A 24,453-nucleotide genomic window follows, 5' to 3' on the forward strand; every position below is an offset into this window, starting at 1 on the left:
TTGATGCTCAGATAATCCAGAGTCTCATCCAGGGTTGATGCTCAGATAATCCAGAGCTTAATCCAGGTTTGATGCTCAGATAATCCAGAGCTTAATCCAGGTTTGATGCTCAGATAATCCAGAGCTTAATCCAGGTTTGATGCTCAGATAATCCAGAGCTTAATCCAGGTTTGATGCTCAGATAATCCAGAGCTTAATCCAGGTTTGATGCTCAGATAATCCAGAGCTTAATCCAGGTTTGATGCATGGTTGCAGAGAGAAAATGTTCTAAATGAGTTTCAGCTCATCCTCCATAGAAATCTCTGCTCTTCATTCTGTCACTCATTGATTATCTGATCGGTGGCCTGATCAATAGACTGATTGATTAGCTGGTCTGAAGCAAACTTCATAGATTTTTTTCTGCAAATGAACTCCCCATGAGGACCTCAGAGAGACGCGATGACCTTGGCTCAAGGTGAAAGTTTGGCTCCATCATGAAAACAGTGATGTAGGGGGCTGAAGACGGCAGAGTTTATTAAACCAGTTTAACTTTAGATATGAAAACATAGTTTTAGAAAAATGAAGGGAAGAACTGGAACATTAACAGAATAAAGTGGGGGGGGGGGGGGGTTTCTGTGTTTCTAATCTAGGAACATTAACAGAATAAAGTGTTTGTGGGGGTATTTTCTGTGTTTCTAATCTAGGAACATTAACAGAATAAAGTGGGGGTATTTTCTGTGTTTCTAATCTAGGAACATTAACAGAATAAAGTGGGGGGTATTTTCTGTGTTTCTAATCTAGGAACATTAACAGAATAAAGTGGGGGGGTGTTTTCTGTGTTTCTAATCTAGGAACATTAACAGAATAAAGGGGGTATTTTCTGTGTTTCTAATCTAGGAACATTAACAGAATAAAGTGGGGTATTTTCTGTGTTTCTAATCCAGGAACATTAACAGAATAAAGTGTGTGTGTGTGTGGGGTATTTTCTGTGTTGCTAATCTAGGAATATTAACAGAATGGGGTATTTTCTGTGTTTCTAATCTAGGAACATTAACAGAATAAAGTGGGGTGTTTTCTGTGTTTCTAATCCAGGAACATTAACAGAATAAAGTGTGTGGGGGTGTTTTCTGTGTTTCTAATCTAGGAACAATAACAGAATAAAGTGGTGGGGTGTTTTCTGTGTTTCTAATCTAGGAACATTAACAGAATGGGGGTATTTTCTGTGTTTCTAATCTAGGAACATTAACAGAATAAAGTGGGGTGTTTTCTGTGTTTCTAATCCAGGAACATTAACAGAATAAAGTGGGGTGTTTTCTGTGTTTCTAATCTAGGAACATTAACAGAATAAAGTGGGGGTTATGTTTCTAGAATAATCTAGGAACATTAACAGAATAAAGTGGGGAGTGTGTTTCTAGAATAATCTAGGAACATTAACAGAATAAAGTGGGGGTGGGGGTTTCTGTGTTTCTTATCTAGGAACATTAAAAGAATAAAGTGTGGGGGGGGGGTGTTTTCTGTGTTTCTAATCTAGGAACATTAACAGAATAAAGTGGGGGGGGTTATGTTTCTAGAATAATCTAGGAACATTAACAGAATAAAGTGGGGGCGGGGGTATTTTCTGTGTTTCTAATCCAGGAACATTAACAGAATAAAGGGGGTATTTTCTGTGTTACTACAGTAATCTTGGAACATTAACAGAATAAAGAGGGGGATGTTTTCTGTGTTTTCTAGGAACATTAACAGAATAAAGGGGGATGTTTTCTGTGTTTCTAATCTAGGAACATTAACAGAATAAAGGGGGGGGGGGATGTTTTCTGTGTTTCTAAACTAGGAACATTAACAGAATAAAGGGGGTATTTTCTGTGTTTCTACAGTAATCTAGGAACATTAACAGAATAAAGAGGGGGTGTTTTCTGTGTTTCTACAGTAATCTAGGAACATTAACAGAATAAAGTGTGTGGGGTTTCTGTGTTTCTAATCTAGGAACATTAACAGAATAAAGGGGGATGTTTTCTGTGTTTCTACAGTAATCTAGGAACATTAACAGATAAAGGGGGGGGGTGTTTTCTGTGTTTCTAATCTAGGAACATTAACAGAATAAAGTGGGGGGGGTTGTGTTTCTAGAATAATCTAGGAACATTAACAGAATAAAGTGGGGGGGGGGTTGTGTTTCTAGAATAATATAGGAACATTAACAGAATAAAGTGGGGGTGTTTTCTGTGTTTCTAATCTAGGAACATTAACAGAATAAAGTGGGGGTTTCTGTGTTTCTAATCTAGGAACATTAACAGAATAAAGAGGGGATGTTTTCTGTGTTTCTACAGTAATCTAGGAACATTAACAGATAAAGGGGGTGTTTTCTGTGTTTCTAATCTAGGAACATTAACAGAATAAAGTGGGGGTTGTGTTTCTAGAATAATCTAGGAACATTAACAGAATAAAGTGGGGGTGTTTTCTGTGTTTCTAATCTAGGAACATTAACAGAATAAGGGGGATGTTTTCTGTGTTTCTAATCTAGGAACATTAACAGAATAAAGAGGGGGGGGGATGTTTTCTGTGTTTCTAATCTAGGAACATTAACAGAATAAAGGGGGGGGGGGGGTATTTTCTGTGTTTCTACAGTAATCTAGGAACATTAACAGAATAAAGAGGGGGGGGGGGGTTTACTGTGTTTAAAACTTAAACTAGGAACATTAACAGAATAAAGTGTGTGGGGGTGTGTTCTGTGTTTCTAATCTAGGAACATTAACAAAATAAAGTGGGGGATGTTTTCTGTGTTTCTACACTAATCTAGGAACATTAACAGAGAAAGGGGGGGGGGTGTTTTCGGTGTTTCTAATCTAGGAACATTAACAGAATAAAGTGGGGGTTGTGTTTCTAGAATAATCTAGGAACATTAACAGAATAAAGTGGGGTTGTGTTTCGTGTTTCTAGAATAATCTAGGAACATTAACAGAATAAAGTGGGGGTGTTTTCTGTGTTTCTAATCTAGGAACATTAACAGAATAAAGTGGGGGTTTCTGTGTTTCTAATCTAGGAACATTAACAGAATAAAGAGGGGATGTTTTCTGTGTTTCTACAGTAATCTAGGAACATTAACAGATAAAGGGGTGTTTTCTGTGTTTCTAATCTAGGAACATTAACAGAATAAAGTGGGGGTTGTGTTTCTAGAATAATCTAGGAACATTAACAGAATAAAGTGGGGGTGTTTTCTGTGTTTCTAATCTAGGAACATTAACAGAATAAAGTGGGGGGGGGGGTATTTTCTGTTTTTATAAAGTAATATAGGAAAATTAACACATAATGGGGGGGGGGTGTTTTCTGTGTTACTAATCTGGGAACATTAAAAGAATAAAGTGGGGGGGTATTTTCTGTGTTTCTAATCCAGGAACATTAACAGAATAAAGTGTGTGGGGGGGGGGGGATATTTTCTGTGTTTCTAATCTAGGAACATTAACAGAATAAAGTGGGGGGGGGGGGTATTTTCTTTGTTTCTAATCTAGGAAAATTAAAAGAAAAAAGTGTGTGGGGATATTTTCTGTGTTTCTAATCCAGGAACATTAACAGAATAAAGTGTGTGAGGGGGATGTTTTCTGTGTTTCTAATCTAGGAACATTAACAGAATAAAGGGGGGGGGGGTATTTTCTGTGTTTCTACAGTAATCTAGGAACATTAACAGAATAAAGTGTGTGGGGGGGTGTTTTCTGTTTTTCTAATCAAGCAACATTAAAAGAATAAAGTGTGGGGTTCTGTGTTTCTAATCTAGGAACATTAACAGAATAAAGTGGGGGTTGTGTTTCTAGAATAATCTAGGAACATTAACAGAATAAAGTGGGGGGGGGGGGTGTTTTCTGTGTTTCTAATCTAGGAACATTAAAAGAATAAAGTGGGGGGGGGGGTGTTTTATGTGTTTATAAAGTAATATAGGAACATTAACAGAATAAAGTGTGGGGGTGTTTTCTGTGTTTCTAATCTAGGAACATTAACAGAATAAAGTGGGGGTATTTTCTGTGTTTCTAATCTAGGAACATTAACAGAATAAAGTGTGTGGGGGGGGGGGATATTTTCTGTGTTTCTAATCTAGGAACATTAACAGAATAAAGTGTGTGGGGGGGGGGGGGATATTTTCTGTGTTTCTAATCCAGGAACATTAACAGAATAAAGTGTGTGGGGGGGGGGATATTTTCTGTGTTTCTAATCTAGGAACATTAACAGAATAAAGTGTGGGGGGGGGGGGGGTTCTGTGTTTCTAGAATAATCTAGGAACATTAACAGAATAAAGTGGGGGGGGGGGGTAACATTAAACCCTTATTAAAGCTGCCTCGGCTCCATTAACAGAAACCTGCTGCAGCCCGGCCTCACAGTCTCATGGATTAGGAACTGGGTACATTGATCGGCTCTGCAGGGCCCAGTAAGAAGCCCAGTCAGGACTGTGGAGCGTTGCCGCTCTGCCGGCCCCCACGCTCACACTGGGATGTAATTTAGCATTTCTATGGACTGGGACACACAGCCAATAAGGAGGCAGCAAGGTGTGACTGGCATGGCGAGAGCAGGTATTGATTCTGGGGCCGCGGTCATGATTGTTGGTAATCGGACTGCTCAGACACACAAAGAGCCGCCACGCTAGAGCAGAGCAGCCGTAACGTCCTAAAAACGCACAAACAGCCACGTAAACAGCGGTGCCGTGACACGAATGCTAACGGAGAAACTCTGCAGTAATTAAAGAGCAGTGGAAGTCCTTCCTCTCACTCCTGAGATCAGCGCTGGTGATTTATGGTTCTGATCTCGGCGTGCAGCGCTCCGCCCGTGTCCGCTCAGCCTCCCCTCGCTCTCTTAATAATGATTAATCTCATAAAGCGCCGCGGCGTCCTGAATAATGGATGCTTGTCTCCGTCCCTGCAGTTTAAACATGTACATATGAGTCCATGAATAATTAACACTTTAATTTCACGGCCGTCTCTGAACCACAGCACGGCGAGGACCCAGGACTTTGGTCCACCATCGGCCCCAGTCTCAGGAGAAAAACTAGCAGATTAGAGCTGAAAGCCTCGTTATGATTTCTTTCCTCTAAACCAGCCAAACCTGAACACGCTGGCCTCCTGATACATCCAAACATCACTACAACAACTCTACCCTCTGCTGACCTCTGCTGACCTCTGCTGACCTCTGCCTCTTCCCAGCTTTACTCCAGAGTTCTAACTCCACTCTGTCAAAAAAAACGATGATTTAGTCAGAAATATTTGTCTAGATCAGGGGTTCTCAATGTTGGGGTCGGGACCTCATTGGGAGTCGTGAGACACTTAGAGGGGGTCTGAAAAAAATGGAGAATATTTTTAAATTACACTGTTGCCACTTTACACCAGTTTTTCCAAATTTTAACACATTTTTGCCACTTAAACCCATTTTTTGTTGATTTTAAACCCTGTCCACCAGGTTTTTTTTTTTTTTTTGCCACTTCTTAACCAAATCTCCTACTGTTGTTGACCTGTTATTGCTAATATCAACCCCTCTTTACCCTTTCTACGCCACATTTCATAATTTGATTTGCCCATTTTTGCTCATTTTTCTGCCTCAGCTAACCTTTTTTTTTACCAGTTTGTATCAGTTTTTCACCCCATTTCACCAAATTTCCACCTTGTTTTTCCACCTCAGTGCCATTTCAGACAGTTTTTTAATCCCCTTTTACCATCTAACATGCCCTTTTTGCCACTTTAACCAATTTTTGCCACTTTTATATCATTTTTGGCACTTTTAACCCTTTTCTGCTACTTTTGAAATGTGTTTCACCATCTTTCCCACCATTTTTTGTCATTATTAACCATTTAAACCTATTTTTTTTATGTAATTCAGTTCTGTTTTTAACCAAAGGATTTACATTTTTAAAGAGGTCTACTTACTACACAAGTGAATTAAAACAACATCTGTGTCTTTGATAAGAGTGGTTATTATTCAGGTTAACTTTACCATGGACCAGGATTTGGCTGGCTCCCTGTTTGGCAGGGCCCCCAAAAGCCCCAATAAACGGCCTTGTCTCCACATGACTAGTCTAGGATGATGTGTCTGTGTTCAGCCACCCTTAGGTCCAGTGGGGGTCCCGGGTCTCTGGCACCTTTATTTTGGGTGGTTGAGAACCCCAGTCTAGATTAGCAGGTAGTAATCTATTTATAATTAACTCTGTTTGGCGGTTCTGGGACTCTGATGCTGTTCTATGAGCTTAGAAAGAACCAAGCAGGACCAGCACACGTTCCTACCTTTCCTGTACCTACAAGGAAAGTCTGAGACATGGAGAGAAGCAGAAAGAACCCAGAGCAGAGCAGACATCAGCGACAACACAGAGTAAGTCAGAATAGAGAGGTAGCTGGGGTGGAGGAGGACTGTTAGAGGCCGCTTACAGAGGGAGCAGCCAGGAGAGAGCAGGGTAAAGATAGCAGCACAGGCAAGAATAAACCGTTTCAGAAGACAAAGGCAGAGGATGGAATGTTTTATAGGCTTTGAAGTATTGAAACATCAAAGGCAGAGGATGGAATGTTTTATAGGCTTTGAAGTATTGAAACATCAAAGGCAGAGGATGGAATGTTTTATAGGCTTTGAAGTATTGAAACATCAAAGGCAGAGGATGGAATGTTTTACAGGCTTTGAAGTATTGAAACTTCAAAGGCAGAGGATGGAATGTTGATGAATGTGGGGATGTTTGAGGTTGTTTCCCTCTTTTTTGTTGGCCATAGTTGGAAACTTCTGGAAACTTTCAGAAGGTTTCCAACCAAGGACAGTGAGCATGAGGCAAGGATAGTTGATGGTCAGAGCTGTGGAGCAGTGTTGTCCTCTTCCTGATTTGTTTCACATATTTGTCAGTCTTAAATGATTCAGATCATCAAACGAATGTTCATCCCAGATAAACAGAGCAAATGAATTCTCCTTATTAAAACAGAAAAAACTCAGAGTTAGTTTGATCTGAAACATTTAAATGAGACAAATAAACCCATGAAGGGTTAAATACTTCTTTACACTCTGGAGGAGCTTTGGGCCAATCTACCGGGTCCTGGTGGGTCAGGACCGTTTTCCAGGTCAACTGTGGACCATGGAGACAACATTCAGGAGAACTAAGGAGCAGGATTGAGTCTACACAGTCCTCAGGTCCTGATCCAGCTGAGTTTCAGTCAGACTGTTGGTCCATCTGATGTGAACGTACGTGAGGTTTTCTCCTCCAACAAACGAGCAGCCCTAACCCTAGCCCTACCCTAACCCTAACCCTAACCTAGCCCTAACCTGGCCCTACCCTAGCCCTACCCTAACCCTAACCCTAACCTAGCCCTAACCTGGCCCTACCCTAGCCCTACCCTAGCCCTAACCTGGTCCTACCCTAGCCCTACCCTAGCCCTAACCCTACCCTAGCCCTACCCTGGCCCTACCCTACCCTACCCTGACCCTACCCTAGCCCTACCCTGGCCCTACCCTAGCCCTACCCTAGCCCTAACCCTACCCTAGCCCTACCCTGGCCCTACCCTAGCCCTACCCTAGCCCTAACCCTACCCTAGCCCTAACTTAGCCCTACCCTGGTCCTAACCTAGCCCTACCCTAGCCCTACCCTGGCCCTACCCTAGCCCTACCCTAGCCCTAACCTAGCCCTAACCCTACCCTAGCCCTACCTTAGCCTTAACCTAGCCCTAACCCTACCCTAGCCCTACCTTAGCCCTAACTTAGCCCTAACCCTAACCTAGCCCTACCCTAACCCTAGCCCTACCCTAACCCTACCCTACCCTACCCTACCCTACCCTACCCTAGCCCTACCCTAGCCCTAACCCTACCCTCACCTAGCCCTATCCTAACCCTACCCTAACCCTGGCCCTACCCTACCCTGACCCTACCCTAGCCCTACCCTGGCCCTTACCCTAGCCCTACCCTAACCCTACCCTAGCCATGCCCTAACCCTAGCCTAGCCCTACCCTAGCCCTAATCTAGCCCTACCCTGGCCCTACCCTAGCCCTAACCTTGCCCTACCCTAGCCCTAACCTGGCCCTAACCTAGCCCTACCCTAACCTGTTCATTTCACTTTAGCAGCTGTTCATCCTGAGCCTCAGACATCGCTGCAGGGCGGATTCATTGACATTACTCGCCATATTCACCGCTTCCTTTTTTTGTTTGCCCACGGAGCAGCCAAGGACAGCAGACGGGCTGTGGACCACAGGAAGGTCCACGTCCAGAGCAGAGCAGCAGGACTCAGAGAACACGTCAGAGAGGTCAGCATTAAAATGACAGTAGAGTCCAAAATGAGCTGCAGAAGAAGAGCGTCCTCATGGCGCCATGATGTAACATCAATAATTAGGAGAAACGCCCAGCTCAGAGTTTACCGCCACGGATGTGGGCCACGGCAGTAAATAATAGAGCTACTCTGGTTCTGCTTTTGGTGAAGACTCAAAGACACGAGCACGGCGATGCTCCATCACAGACGGGCACAAACACTTGACTCACAGATGGAGACCAGGCCGCCGGCGCCGCCGTCTGCACGGCCCAGCAACATCTACACACCGCACAACACACACAACACACAAATCCACAAGCACGACCTCAATCCGACCGCCTCCACGCTGGCACAGCTCCGCCCTCCCCCACACGCCCTCGTCTACATCCACTGATGAAGAGAACCTCCCAGAACAACTCCTGCTAAATCTAGAGAGGAGCGGAGAACACTCCAGATCTGTGTTAGTGAAGAAGGCCGTCATCACCCTCTGGCAGATCCTGGACCATGAAGCAGCTGGGGATTTTAGGCCCCCAGAAAGACAATGATATATATATATATATATATATATATATATGTTTATGTATATGTATGTGTATACATATTTTTATTTATAGAAATAAACAACTATGTCATTTTAAGTTAATATGGAATATAACAAAACAGAATTAAGCTGTTAATAAAAATGTATTAAACTCATATGTAGAGTATGTAAATAAAACATATATGGTGTATCATAAATATATGGTCTAGAGCAGTGGTTCCCAACCATTTTTCTCAGGGCCCCCTCACATCCTAGCCCCCCTCAGACCCACTCAGGAAAGTCCACATCATCTGAAATGTTTTCATGGACTAAATCCCAACATAACAGTGAGAAATGACTAAAATGGGCAAAAAGCAGTCAAGAGTGGAAAAAATGGGCAAAAAAGGACATAAGTAGAATTTAATGGTGAAAGGTAGCTGAAATGGGGGGAAAGTGGCAAAAAATGGTGAAAAAAGGTAAAAAAGTTTCCCTTTTCTAAGGTTTTCTGGAGGAAAGAAATTTAAAATTCAGACATAAAAGTATCACTGGACCCCCCCACAGCTATCCTCCCCCTGTACCTACAGTTGACCCCTGGCACTGGGAGCGTGGCCCTTGAGGGCCCGTGTAGTCCTCTGATACAGCAGCTAGGGGGCCCCTGGCTGTAGCTGAGAGTGTTTCACGGCTCACTGAGTCCTCTAACCTCGCAGTGAACCGTGGCGTGGGAGGAATCCACCAAACAGGGACACGCTGAGCGGCGGCGGGCTGATGGCAGACCGCCTGGGCTGGCACGCCATGTGAGGGATGAATATTTATCTGATGCACCGTCCCATCATGCTCTCCTCTTCCACCGCTGTCACTATGACACCTACAGAGTTTAACAGATGTATTAGCCCACCCTAACCCTAACCACAGTCAGGTTTCTGCCACAGCTGCCCTAAATTAACAGCATTGGTAATTACCAACATCATTTTCATGTTTCTGCAATGGTTAATACACCAATATGTAGAAGCTCTATAACACAAATGATATTTTTAATGCTAAAATAGAATTATTATTGTTATCCATGAATTTTACAATTTACTGATTTACAAAAAAACTGTAAAACTAGTAAAGCACATGAATATTTCTGATGAATGTGTCAGATTATAGTTATTTACTGTCATTCCTGAAGAGAAAAATGAGTTTTAGTGGTTGAATGTTATGCTTGATTCATTCCCAGTGAGCCGGCTCAAATTTGGGTGAATTCAGTTTGAAATTCCTCATTCCTGTTCAAAATGGTAAAACGTGGAGAGCTGACTGAAAATGAAAGAGTCCACATTAAAGCACTTCATGATGCTGGATGGTCTCTGAGGCAGGTATGACAGGTGGTCTAATACATTTGTTAAGAACTGTAGATGCTCGCCGTTTCACCACGTGGTCATGTTCGCTGCATCATGGGCGTCGTCGTTATTCTACACGCCTCTGCATGACCACACTCTGGTGGGCCGGGAGGGGCTATCAGCCCCCCCGATGCACTCATGGTTAAACTAACGCTGAGAAACGGCCCACCGGGCGCTTTTATGAAATAGACACAGAAATATCAGATATTTTTGATTTAATGTTAAAAAGTCTCAGGTTAACTTAGGTTATGAGATCTGACGATCACTGACTTCTGTTCTTGTTCACATTCTACGGTGTCCCAGCTTTTTTGGAACTGTGTTAAAATCTGTCAGTATCTGCAGAGTCTGAGATAAAGACAGAGGAGAACAAAGGCGCCCGTGTATCTGAGCCTATGGCGCTGTAGGTGGGGGCGTAAAGGGCGAGTCCGTAAAGAACAGGAAGTGGAGAGAGAGGAGACGAGCCACTGCTGAGATCTCCTGTTGATCAAAGCTCCTCCCCCTCCTATCATCTTGCTCCATCTCTGCTCTCAAACTTCTCCCCACATCTTTCTCCAACAGGATCACCAAACCCACGAGGGCCAGCCGCAGAGGACGATCAGAGATTCTGTGTAATCTGCTGACGGCAGGAGCCAGGAAACGTCCTCCTCACTGACGTCCAAACAGAGACATCTGACACGGCCTGGCGTGCATCTTTATCGTCCGTAGGTGCAGCCAGCACGGAGCCAGGTGATTCACCTGCACGCCTCTGCAGCAGCAGCAGTTTACACACAAAGATCTCAGAGGCCCGGATGTCTTTGTTTCAGGATTTCAGCATCTTTCCAGGAGGATTCCTGCTGCCACTGACACGTCTTCACTCTACAGCCTCCTGAGAGCCGAGCTTCTGTCTGTCAGGCTTTTAAAGTCTCTGCCACTTTTCTCAGAATCAAAGGGAGAGAGAACAGAAGCTCACTTCAACCAAGGCTCTGCAGAGATTTCTGACTATTTAAAACAAATCTGCAAAAGTTCTAACACATCCAGAACCGACATTAAAAACCCAAACTGGAGTTAAATATTCCCTCAACATTCCAGGGGAACGTTCCAAAGATTTCAGTAAAACTTTCCAGCACATTCCCGTCTTCTGTCTGGATGAAGCGTGTGAATTTCCTCATGCCCCCCGTCTCTGAGGACGTTTGGGTCGTAAACGCTGGGACTGGGTTTCTCCTCTCTGACAGAGTCTAACTAAAGGAGCGTTCACGGCTGAGATCATAGACCATAAGACCTCTGACCTCTGCTGAGCCATGTCTGCGTGGTTTACCCAGAAGCCTCCTCTGCTCATTTCTAAATTCAGTCTTTAGACAGAAATAGTCACATTTTAGTCCTGTCCACTGTCAGAGTTTTAGTCCATAAAAAGTCTGTACATTTGAGTTTTTACTTTTAGTCACATCACGTTTTCTCTCTAAAAATGAGCCAAACTATTAAAAATTAAACCCCCAGCCTCCACCTAATAATCTGAGACAAACTGATGGAAATACTAACATTTATTCATAATGGTACTCTCACTAATGATCACACTCTTTACTGATGATATTAGTAATATTATTAGGAATATTGGGGCATTCAGGGTGGTTTGTATCTATTTTATATTACTAATTAAACGTTTCTCCTCTGCAGGACCACGTTATTAAGATTTATCACAGAAACTAAAATTCCAGTTTCTCCATGTGACTTTGAACACATCACAGTAAGTGCATTTTATTCTCATTGAATTGTCAAAAGTCTGAGTCATCTTTAAACACATCATAAAGTAACGTACGTCACTTTCTTTGACTTGCCAATTAGCATGTGTCTCGAGACCATGGACGAAATTTTGATTTCAGAGGTGGGGGGGACACAACTGTTTGAGTACGGGGGGTATGGTCAATAGACCTCATTTACATAAAATTATACCTCATTTTTGAGTAAGAATAAGCTATAATGAGCTATAAAAATAAGATTATCACCACCCTAACATTTGTCACAATGCTCAATCTCATGACATCTTTATTCTTTCAACCTCACCTGTGAGCCTCCAGCCCCTCCTCCTCTACCTCCTCTACCGCCAACATGTTAACAACTTACCGCTGTGCTCCTGTGCTATAGTCCAGGAGCTGTTTACAACCAGATGGGTGTGTACAGGTGTGTGTGTGTGTGTGTGTGTGTAGGGGTGTGTGTGTGTGTGTGTGTATGTGGGTGTGCGTGCAGGTGTGTGAGGAGACTCACGCTGACTCTAACACTACATGGTTTCTTTAGCGCCTCCTACAGGCAGAGATAGAGCAGCCGTTTGTTGGTGTGTAGAGAACAGGAGGGAGTTAAGCAGCAGCATCAGTTTAACAGGGTTTCACAGATCAGACAGTCCTCTTTCTGGTCCTCAGATCTGTTCTGAGAGGCTCCTGACTCCACCTCTAATCCACGGCTTTAATGATCAGGTCTGTTATGCTTCTACCACCAGCCCTCAGCAGGAGGACCACCGACCTCCTCAGTGAAGAATCAGACGACAAGAGGAGCCTCCAACATCCCAGCGCCTCAGCCCCAGCAGAACCAGACCCCAGAGACCACCAGCCCCGGAACCGTTCTCATTAAGGTCCTCAAACAAAGCTCCAAACATGACCACCAGCCACCGTTAGCATTCTCATTTAGGTCCTCAAATAAAGCTCCAAACATGACCACCAGCCACCGTTAGCATTCTCATTTAGGTCCTCAAATAAAGCTCCAAACATGACCACCAGCCACCGTTAGCATTCTCATTTAGGTCCTCAAATAAAGCTCCAAACATGACCACCAGCCCCGGAACCGTTCTCATTAAGGTCCTCAAACAAAGCTCCAAACATGACCACCAGCCACCGTTAGCATTCTCATTTAGGTCCTCAAATAAAGCTCCAAACATGACCACCAGCCACCGTTAGCATTCTCATTTAGGTCCTCAAATAAAGCTCCAAACATGACCACCAGCCACCGTTAGCATTCTCATTTAGGTCCTCAAATAAAGCTCCAAACATGACCACCAGCCACCGTTAGCATTCTCATTTAGGTCCTCAAATAAAGCTCCAAACATGACCACCAGCCCCGGAACCTTTCTCATTTAAGGTCCTCAAACAAAGCTTCCAACATGACCACCAGCCCCGAACTGCTTCTCATTAGGTCCTCAAATAAAGCTCCAAACATGACCACCAGCCACCGTTAGCATTCTCATTTAGGTCCTCAAATAAAGCTCCAAACATGACCACCAGCCACCGTTAGCATTCTCATTTAGGTCCTCAAATAAAGCTCCAAACATGACCACCAGCCACCGTTAGCATTCTCATTTAGGTCCTCAAATAAAGCTCCAAACATGACCACCAGCCCCGGAACCTTTCTCATTTAGGTCCTCGAATAAAGCTTCCAACATGACCACCAGCCCCGGAACCGTTCTCATTAAGGTCCTCAAACAAAGCTCCAAACACGACCACCAGCCCCGGAACCTTTCTCATTTAGGTCCTCAAATAAAGCTCCAAACATGACCACCAGCCCCGGAACCTTTCTCATTTAGGTCCTCAAATAAAGCTTCCAACATGACCACCAGCCCTGGTAGCTTTCTCATTTAGGTCCTCAAACAAAGCTCCAAACATGACCACCAGCCACCGTTAGCATTCTCATTTAGGTCCTCAAATAAAGCTCCAAACATGACCACCAGCCACCGTTAGCATTCTCATTTAGGTCCTCAAATAAAGCTCCAAACATGACCACCAGCCACCGTTAGCATTCTCATTTAGGTCCTCAAATAAAGCTCCAAACATGACCACCAGCCCCGGAACCTTTCTCATTTAGGTCCTCGAATAAAGCTTCCAACATGACCACCAGCCCCGGAACCGTTCTCATTAAGGTCCTCAAACAAAGCTCCAAACACGACCACCAGCCCCGGAACCTTTCTCATTTAGGTCCTCAAATAAAGCTCCAAACATGACCACCAGCCCCGGAACCTTTCTCATTTAGGTCCTCGAATAAAGCTTCCAACATGACCACCAGCCCCGGAACCGTTCTCATTAAGGTCCTCAAACAAAGCTCCAAACACGACCACCAGCCCCGGAACCTTTCTCATTTAGGTCCTCAAATAAAGCTCCAAACATGACCACCAGCCACCGTTAGCATTCTCATTTAGGTCCTCAAATAAAGCTCCAAACATGACCACCAGCCACCGTTAGCATTCTCATTTAGGTCCTCAAATAAAGCTCCAAACATGACCACCAGCCCCGGAACCTTTCTCATTTAGGTCCTCTAATAAAGCTACCAACATGACCACCAGCCCCGGAACCGTTCTCATTAAGGTCCTCAAACAAAGCTCCAAACACGACCACCAGCCCCGGAACCGTTCTCATTTAGGTCCTCAAATAAAGCTCCAAACATGACCACCAGCCCCGGAACCTTTCTCATTTAGGTCCTCAAATAAAGCTCCAAACATGACCACCAGCCCCGGAACCGTTCTCATTAAGGTCCTCAAACAAAGCTCCAAACATGACCACCAGCCCCGGAACCTTTCTCATTTAGGTCCTCAAATAAAGCTCCAAACATGACCACCAGCCCCGGAACCTTTCTCATTTAGGTCCTCAAATAAAGCTCCAAACATGACCACCAGCCCCGGAACCGTTCTCATTAAGGTCCTCAAACAAAGCTCCAAACATGACCACCAGCCCCGGAACCGTTCTCATTTAGGTCCTCAAATAAAGCTCCAAACATGACCACCAGCCCCGGAACCTTTCTCATTTAGGTCCTCAAATAAAGCTCCAAACATGACCACCAGCCCCGGAACCTTTCTCATTTAGGTCCTCAAATAAAGCTCCAAACATGACCACCAGCCACCGTTAGCATTCTCATTTAGGTCCTCAAATAAAGCTTCAAACATGACCAGCCACCGTTAGCATTCTCATTTAGGTCCTCAAATAAAGCTTCAAACGTGACCACTAGCCACCGTTAGCATTCTCATTTAGGTCCTCAAATAAAGCTCCAAACATGACCACCAGCCCCGGAACCTTTCTCATTTAGGTCCTCAAACAAAGCTCCAAACATGACCACCAGCCACCGTTAGCATTCTCATTTAGGTCCTCAAATAAAGCTTCAAACGTGACCACTAGCCACCGTTAGCATTCTCATTTAGGTCCTCAAATAAAGCTCCAAACATGACCACCAGCCCCGGAACCTTTCTCATTTAGGTCCTCAAACAAAGCTCCAAACATGACCACCAGCCACCGTTAGCATTCTCATTTAGGTCCTCAAATAAAGCTCCAAACATGACCACCAGCCACCGTTAGCATTCTCATTTAGGTCCTCAAATAAAGCTCCAAACATGACCACCAGCCCCGGAACCTTTCTCATTTAGGTCCTCAAACAAAGCTCCAAACATGACCACCAGCCACCGTTAGCATTCTCATTTAGGTCCTCAAATAAAGCTCCAAACATGACCACCAGCCACCGAACCTTTCTCATTTAGGTCCTCAAATAAAGCTCCAAACATGACCACCAGCCACCGTTAGCATTCTCATTTAGGTCCTCAAATAAAGCTCCAAACATGACCACCAGCCCCGGAACCGTTCTCATTAAGGTCCTCAAACAAAGCTCCAAACACGACCACCAGCCCCGGAACCTTTCTCATTTAGGTCCTCAAATAAAGCTCCAAACATGACCACCAGCCCCGGAACCTTTCTCATTTAGGTCCTCAAATAAAGCTTCCAACATGACCACCAGCCCTGGTAGCTTTCTCATTTAGGTCCTCAAATAAAGCTCCAAACATGACCACCAGCCCCGGAACCTTTCTCATTTAGGTCCTCAAACAAAGCTCCAAACATGACCACCAGCCCCGGAACCTTTCTCATTTAGGTCCTCAAATAAAGCTTCCAACATGACCACCAGCCCTGGTAGCTTTCTCATTTAGGTCCTCAAATAAAGCTCCAAACATGACCACCAGCCCCGGAACCGTTCTCATTTAGGTCCTCAAATAAAGCTTCAAACGTGACCACCAGCCACCGTTAGCATTCTCATTTAGGTCCTCAAATAAAGCTCCAAACATGACCACTAGCCACCGTTAGCATTCTCATTTAGGTCCTCAAATAAAGCTTCCAACATGACCACCAGCCACCGTTAGCATTCTCATTTAGGTCCTCAAATAAAGCTCCAAACATGACCACTAGCCACCGTTAGCATTCTCATTTAGGTCCTCAAATAAAGCTACAAACATGACCACCAGCCACCGGAAGCCTTCTCATTTAGGTCCTCAAATAAAGCTTCAAACGTGACCACCAGCCACCGTTAGCATTCTCATTTAGGTCCTCAAATAAAGCTCCAAACATGACCACTAGCCACCGTTAGCATTCTCATTTAGGTCCTCAAATAAAGCTTCCAACATGACCACCAGCCACCGTTAGCATTCTCATTTAGGTCCTCAAATAAAGCTCCAAACGTGACCACTAGCCACCATTAGCATTCTCATTTAGGTCCTCAAATAAAGCTTCAAACATGACCACCAGCCACCGTTAGCATTCTCATTTAGGTCCTCAAATAAAGCTCCAAACATGACCACCAGCCACCGTTAGCATTCTCATTAAGGTCCTCAAACAAAGCTTCAAACATGACCACCAGCCCCGGAACCTTTCTCATTTAGGTCCTCAAACAAAGCTCCAAACATGACCACCAGCCACCGTTAGCATTCTCATTTAGGTCCTCCAATAAAGCTTCAAACATGACCACTAGCCACCGTTAGCATTCTCATTTAGGTCCTCAAATAAAGCTTCAAACGTGACCACCAGCCACCGTTAGCATTCTCATTTAGGTCCTCAAATAAAGCTTCCAACATGACCACCAGCCCTGGTAGCTTTCTCATTTAGGTCCTCAAATAAAGCTCCAAACATGACCACCAGCCCTGGTAGCTTTCTCATTTAGGTCCTCAAATAAAGCTCCAAACATGACCACCAGCCCCGGAACCTTTCTCATTTAGGTCCTCAAACAAAGCTCCAAACATGACCACCAGCCCCGGAACCTTTCTCATTAAGGTCCTCAAATAAAGCTCCAAACATGACCACCAGCCCCGGAACCTTTCTCATTTAGGTCCTCAAATAAAGCTTCCAACATGACCACCAGCCCCGGAACCGTTCTCATTAAGGTCCTCAAACAAAGCTCCAAACATGACCACCAGCCCTGGAACCGTTCTCATTTAGGTCCTCAAATAAAGCTTCCAACATGACCACCAGCCCTGGTAGCTTTCTCATTTAGGTCCTCAAATAAAGCTCCAAACATGACCACCAGCCCCGGAACCGTTCTCATTTAGGTCCTCAAATAAAGCTTCAAACGTGACCACCAGCCACCGTTAGCATTCTCATTTAGGTCCTCAAATAAAGCTCCAAACATGACCACTAGCCACCGTTAGCATTCTCATTTAGGTCCTCAAATAAAGCTTCCAACATGACCACCAGCCACCGTTAGCATTCTCATTTAGGTCCTCAAATAAAGCTCCAAACATGACCACTAGCCACCGTTAGCATTCTCATTTAGGTCCTCAAATAAAGCTCCAAACATGACCACCAGCCCCGGAACCTTTCTCATTTAGGTCCTCAAATAAAGCTTCAAACGTGACCACCAGCCACCGTTAGCATTCTCATTTAGGTCCTCAAATAAAGCTCCAAACATGACCACTAGCCACCGTTAGCATTCTCATTTAGGTCCTCAAATAAAGCTTCCAACATGACCACCAGCCACCGTTAGCATTCTCATTTAGGTCCTCAAATAAAGCTTCAAACATGACCACTAGCCACCGTTAGCATTCTCATTTAGGTCCTCAAATAAAGCTTCAAACGTGACCACCAGCCACCGTTAGCATTCTCATTTAGGTCCTCAAATAAAGCTTCAAACATGACCACCAGCCACCGTTAGCATTCTCATTTAGGTCCTCAAATAAAGCTCCAAACATGACCACCAGCCCCGGAACCTTTCTCATTTAGGTCCTCGAATAAAGCTTCCAACATGACCACCAGCCCCGGAACCGTTCTCATTAAGGTCCTCAAATAAAGCTTCCAACATGACCACCAGCCCCGGAACCGTTCTCATTAAGGTCCTCAAACAAAGCTTCAAACATGACCACCAGCCCCGGAACCTTTCTCATTTAGGTCCTCAAACAAAGCTCCAAACATGACCACCAGCCACCGTTAGCATTCTCATTTAGGTCCTCAAATAAAGCTTCCAACGTGATCCTTACCTTTGGAGATCTTCTCTTTGATTCTTTTTTCCAGCAAAGGGGATCCACGAGGACTCAGCCAGACCCTCCATGATGAAAAACAGCTCTGAGTGATTCTCTTTAAATATTCTGGTTACAGTCTTACTGAAAACAGTTTCAACAAAGACAAACATGAGGAGAGTCAGGAACTTCCTGGTTTCTGAGTTTCAGGTGTTGGTGATTAACTCCAGTCAGAGGTGACCAAAATATTCACCTCATGTCCACTAGGGGGCGACAGTATCTGGTGGTTGCAGTAAGTAAGAACAACCTGAGAAAAAGAAATAGAAGAGAAGAACGTAGAAAAACTCAGTAAAATTCTTTTCTCTATAATTTTCAAACCCAGACCAACAATCTTTCCTGGTGTTGCTCTCCTTTGTTACTAGCTGTTGTAAAAGTGGGTGGAGCTGGAGAAGGACAAGGACAAGGGTTTCCCTCGCTCCTCGCCTGTTCCACCCACTTTTACAAGAGTTGACAACTATGGCCGACTGTTCGGAAAAAATGGAGGAAACAAGGGGCCCAAAATCTAGACCTAAATCCATCCTTGCCTCTGAACAGGAATCCATCCTCAAAAGCCTTTAAAACAATCCATTATTTACTTCAAGATGATATCAACAAAACTTTTAAATATGTCCAAGCTTGATAGAAATGTCAGAGATTCTAAAGCATTCCATCCACACCTTTAAAAATGATGTCAACGCCTATAGACATTCCATCCCTGCCTTTAAAATGATGTCATCAGATAGGTGTATAAAACATTCCATCCTTGCCTTTAAAGATGATGTAAACAAAAACGATATTCAATCCTTTACATGAAAGATGCAATCAATTAAAACCTTTATAATATTCCATCCCTGCCTTTGACATACGTATCAACACAATTAAAAATACATAAAATGAATGTTAAAAGAGCTCAAAAATCATCCCATCCTTTCTGTTAAAAATAATGTCAGTAAAGCCTATTATGCATTCAATTCTTCCCTTTAAAGATGATGTCATCATATAAGTGTATAAAACATTCCATTTGCTTTTAAAGATGATGTCATCATATAAGTGTATAAAACATTCCATCCTTGCCTTTAAAGATGATGTCATCATACAAGTGTATAAAACATCCCATTTGCTTTTAAAGATGATGTCATCATATAAGTGTATAAAACATTCCATTTGCTTTTAAAGATGATGTCATCATATAAGTGTATAAAACATTCCATCCTTGCCTTTAAAGATGATGTCATCATACAAGTGTATAAAACATCCCATCCTTGACTTTATGGATGATGTCATCATATAAGTGTAAAAAACATTCCATTTGCTTTTAAAGATGATGTCATCATACAAGTGTATAAAACATTCCATTTGCTTTTAAAGATGATGTCATCATATAAGTGTACAAAACATTCCATCCTTGCCTTGAAGCTGACGTTGGATCTCACTGCTACTTAATAATCTCTCCAGACACAGACCCTGTCTCCACCATCTGTGGTTTTTGATTAGACCTGATTTTAGCAGGACAACTTTGAATTCCTTTCCTGTCCAACCATTTTAGGGTCCTCGCCTGCCCTTCGGACAAGGACCCTATTGTATTTGGTCCGTTTCTTTCTTCTTCTTATTTTTCCCATGCCTCTTTAAACCTTAATTTGACCCCTAAACACGCTCAGAAACACATCAAAATTGGCACACAACTCAGATTCTGCGAAAAATTTGATGAAGATGAAAAATTAACTCCAAACATGCCAAAATGTGCTCTCTAGCGCCACCTAGGCACACTAAAACGGCCCTCACGGCCAGTAGGAATGTCGTAGAGAGATCAAACCAACGTTGAAACGCTCGTCTCATCGAGACCCACAAATCACGCGCTGACACCCCTAACCTATCTCAAACAGGAAACCGGCAATTGGCCTTTCAAAATAACTACACGGTGGAACTGCTGCGGCAGTTGGGCCTCTACACAAAAACCAAAGGTCCTACAGCTTTAAAAATGACATGGATGGATTCCTGACAAAATTTACAACTAAAATATCTTATTTTAGAGATTTGGTCAAAATTGTGGCATCTGTGAGGTGAGGTTCAATTTGACTCCTGAAAAAGAGCAGTTGGTGATGATGTCACTCACTGATTGACAGGTCAGTGCAGCTGGTCATGTGACTCACTGGAGGCGGGAAAATGGAATGTGTAATACACACCCATTATAAAGTCTGAGGCTGCTGACAGAGCTGCAGGGACACCTCAGTCTAACCTTGAGCAGGTCAAAGGGTCAAAGAGGGATGGAACCCTCAAAGTGGAGGTCAAACGGGCATGAGGGACGTGCGACAGACCGAGGACCCGACCAATGCTGCTTGCAGCTTTAATATTGGACAGGGTTAGTTTTTAACATAATTATGGTGTTGTTTGGTGGTGATGCTGGTAATAAACTCAATTCTAATTTCTCAGTTTGAACATGTGATTTGTTGTTTTTTGTGCTTCTCAGGATTAATTATAGTGCATTAATGTTTTCAAAATCATCATATTTTGTTTTTATCCAAGCGTCTCAACTTTTTAGGAAATGAGGTTGTATAAATAGTCTAAGGGTTTCTAATCTCAGTCATCTGAGATGTTGTCTTAGACCAGAAACACAAGGATCATCACTTTTATTTGTCCTTACTTTTTAATTTTTATGTATCTGTATGTAAATATCCTCCAAACCAAACACAGCTCATCTTAATGCATTAGCGTCCACATACTTTTGGCCATCATGGATTAAAGCTCAGCTGTGTGGTTTCAAGATGCAAATTTTGGTCCAGATTTGACAGCAGAACCTCGACCCACTTTGGCTCTCAGGAGAAAATTAGATTGAGTCCAAAGCTGGGAGAGGAGTGAGCGTGGATCTGTCTGCTAAAGTGACTAATGAAGGACGTAGAACCAACAAAATGTTCAAAATAAACCACCTAATGCTGCACAGCTCCGCTACAGACTGGAATGCTGCTTTTCTCTAATGATTCCTGAGACGCCCCGTCTTTTATCAGGATGTCTGAGACTCTAATCTAATCAAACACTGCCCTCCCATGGCTTCATCTGCTCATCTACATTTTAATGCCCACAGCCCTGCTGCTAATTGAATAGCCACTTGTTCTGTGGCTCCGTGAGTGACAGTGATGAAGCACAGGAGGGTGAGAGTTCGTCACAGAAACACTATTACAGTCGGCGAGTACGGCGACCAGCGAGGGGGTGATGACCTGACCGCCAGATCAGCAGCTGAGAGACAGACAGAGAAAAACAAGGAGATGCTGATCTGCTGCTCTCATCCAAACATGGGTTTGACTCTGGTGGTCTCTACAGGATCAGGGACAGGGAGAGAGAGAGAGGAAGAGGAGAAGGAAGAAGAGTCACCGAAAGACAGAGAAACAGAGGAAGAAGAGGAGGAAGAGGAGGAAGTAGAGTCATCTAAAGACAGAGAAACAGAGGAAGAAGAGGAGGAAGAGGAGGAAGTAGAGTCATCTAAAGACAGAGAAACAGAGCAAGAAGAGGAGGAAGAGGAGGAAGAGGAGGAAGTAGAGTCATCTAAAGACAGAAACAGAGGAAGAAGAGGAGGAAGAGGAGGAAGTAGAGTCATCTAAAGACAGAAACAGAGGAAGAAGAGGAGGAAGTAGAGTCATCTAAAGACAGAGAAACAGAGCAAGAAGAGGAGGAAGAGGAGGAAGTAGAGTCATCTAAAGACAGAGAAACAGAGCAAGAAGAGGAGGAAGAGGAGGAAGAGGAGGAAGTAGAGTCATCTAAAGACAGAAACAGAGGAAGAAGAGGAGGAAGAGGAGGAAGTAGAGTCATCTAAAGACAGAAACAGAGGAAGAAGAGGAGGAAGAGGAGGAAGTAGAGTCATCTAAAGACAGAGAAACAGAGGAAGAAGAGGAGGAAGAGGAGGAAGTAGAGTCATCTAAAGACAGAGAAACAGAGGAAGAAGAGGAGGAAGAGGAGGAAGTAGAGTCATCTAAAGACAGAGAAACAGAGGAAGAAGAGGAGGAAGAGGAGGAAGTAGAGTCATCTAAAGACAGAGAAACAGAGGAAGAAGAGGAGGAAGAGGAGGAAGTAGAGTCATCTAAAGACAGAGAAACAGAGCAAGAAGAGGAGGAAGAGGAGGAAGAGGAGGAAGTAGAGTCATCCAAAGACAGAGAAACAGAGGAAGAAGAGGAGGAAGAGGAGGAAGTAGAGTCATCTAAAGACAGAGAAACAGAGGAGGAAGAGGAGGAAGTAGAGTCATCTAAAGACAGAGAAACAGAGGAAGAAGAGGAGGAAGAGGAGGAAGTAGAGTCATCTAAAGACAGAAACAGAGGAAGAAGAGGAGGAAGAGGAGGAAGTAGAGTCATCTAAAGACAGAAACAGAGGAAGAAGAGGAGGAAGTAGAGTCATCTAAAGACAGAGAAACAGAGCAAGAAGAGGAGGAAGAGGAGGAAGTAGAGTCATCTAAAGACAGAGAAACAGAGCAAGAAGAGGAGGAAGAGGAGGAAGAGGAGGAAGTAGAGTCATCTAAAGACAGAAACAGAGGAAGAAGAGGAGGAAGAGGAGGAAGTAGAGTCATCTTAAGACAGAAACAGAGGAAGAAGAGGAGGAAGAGGAGGGAGTAGAGTCATCTAAAGACAGAGAAACAGAGGAAGAAGAGGAGGAAGAGGAGGAAGTAGAGTCATCTAAAGACAGAGAAACAGAGGAAGAAGAGGAGGAAGAGGAGGAAGTAGAGTCATCTAAAGACAGAAACAGAGGAAGAAGAGGAGGAAGAGGAGGAAGTAGAGTCATCTAAAGACAGAGAAACAGAGGAAGAAGAGGAGGAAGAGGAGGAAGAAGAGTCATCCAAAGACAGAGAAACAGAGGAAAAGAGGAGGAAGAGGAGGAAGTAGAGTCATCTAAAGACAGAGAAACAGAGGAAGAAGAGGAGGAAGAGGAGGAAGTAGAGTCATCCAAAGACAGAGAAACAGAGGAAGAAGAGGAGGAAGTAGAGTCATCCAAAGACAGAGAAACAGAGGAAGAAGAGGAGGAAGAGGAGGAAGTAGAGTCATCCAAAGACAGAGAAACAGAGGAAGAAGAGGAGGAAGAGGAGGAAGTAGAGTCATCTAAAGACAGAGAAACAGAGGAAGAAGAGGAGGAAGAGGAGGAAGTAGAGTCATCCAAAGACAGAGAAACAGAGGAAGAAGAGGAGGAAGAGGAGGAAGTAGAGTCATCCAAAGACAGAGAAACAGAGGAAGAAGAGGAGGAAGAGGAGGAAGTAGAGTCATCTAAAGACAGAGAAACAGAGGAAGAAATTAGAAAGTAACAAATCATCCAAAAATCACAACTGGAAAGGGTCCAGTCTCTGGGTTTATCAGGGTCCAGTCTCTGGGTTTATCAGGATCCAGTCTCTGGGTTTATCAGGATCCAGTCTCTGGGTTTATCAGGGTCCAGTCTCTGGGTTTATCAGGGTCCAGTCTCTGGGTTTATCAGGGTCCAGTCTCTGGGTTTATCAGGGTCCAGTCTCTGGGTTTATCAGGGTCCAGTCTCTGGGTTTATCAGGGTCCATTCTCTGGGTTTATCAGGGTCCAGTCTCTGGGTTTATCAGGGTCCATTCTCTGGGTTTATCAGGGTCCAGTCTCTGGGTTTATCAGGGGCCAGTCTCTGGGTTTATCAGGGTCCAGTCTCTGGGTTTATCAGGGGCCAGTCTCTGGGTTTATCAGGGTCCAGTCTCTGGGTTTATCAGGGTCCAGTCTCTGGGTTTATCAGGGTCCAGTCTCTGGGTTTCTCAGGATCCAGTCTCTGGGTTTATCAGGGTCCATTCTCTGGGTTTATCAGGGTCCAGTCTCTGGGTTTATCAGGGGCCATTCTCTGGGTTTATCAGGGTCCAGTCTCTGGGTTTATCAGGGGCCATTCTCTGGGTTTATCAGGGTCCAGTCTCTGGGTTTATTGGGGTCTAGTCTCTAGGTTTATTAGGGTCCAGTCTCTGGGTTTATCAGGGTCCAGTCTCTGGGTTTATTGGGGTCTAGTCTCTAGGTTTATTAGGGTCCAGTCTCTGGGTTTATCAGGGGCCATTCTCTGGGTTTATCAGGGGCCAGTCTCCGGGTTTATCAGGGTCCAGTCTCTGGGTTTATTA

The 24,453-nt window shown here is 44.0% G+C and overlaps 1 protein-coding gene across 1 annotated transcript in view; it reads left to right on the forward strand.

The window, feature by feature from the left end:
- The window catches only part of LOC121512181 (tetraspanin-1), a 27,988-nt gene extending 9,545 nt beyond the window's left edge, over positions 1–18,443 (forward strand). Inside the window, exons 5-6 of the mRNA XM_041791327.1 lie at positions 12,585–12,810; positions 18,385–18,443. Of these exons, the coding sequence (XP_041647261.1) occupies positions 12,585–12,810; positions 18,385–18,443 (285 nt within the window). The remainder of the gene's footprint in view (positions 1–12,584; positions 12,811–18,384) is intronic.
- The last annotated feature ends 6,010 nt before the right edge of the window (positions 18,444–24,453 follow it).

This window comes from Cheilinus undulatus, linkage group 7 (genome assembly GCF_018320785.1).
Source record: "Cheilinus undulatus linkage group 7, ASM1832078v1, whole genome shotgun sequence".
Lineage (NCBI taxonomy): Eukaryota > Metazoa > Chordata > Actinopteri > Labriformes > Labridae > Cheilinus > Cheilinus undulatus.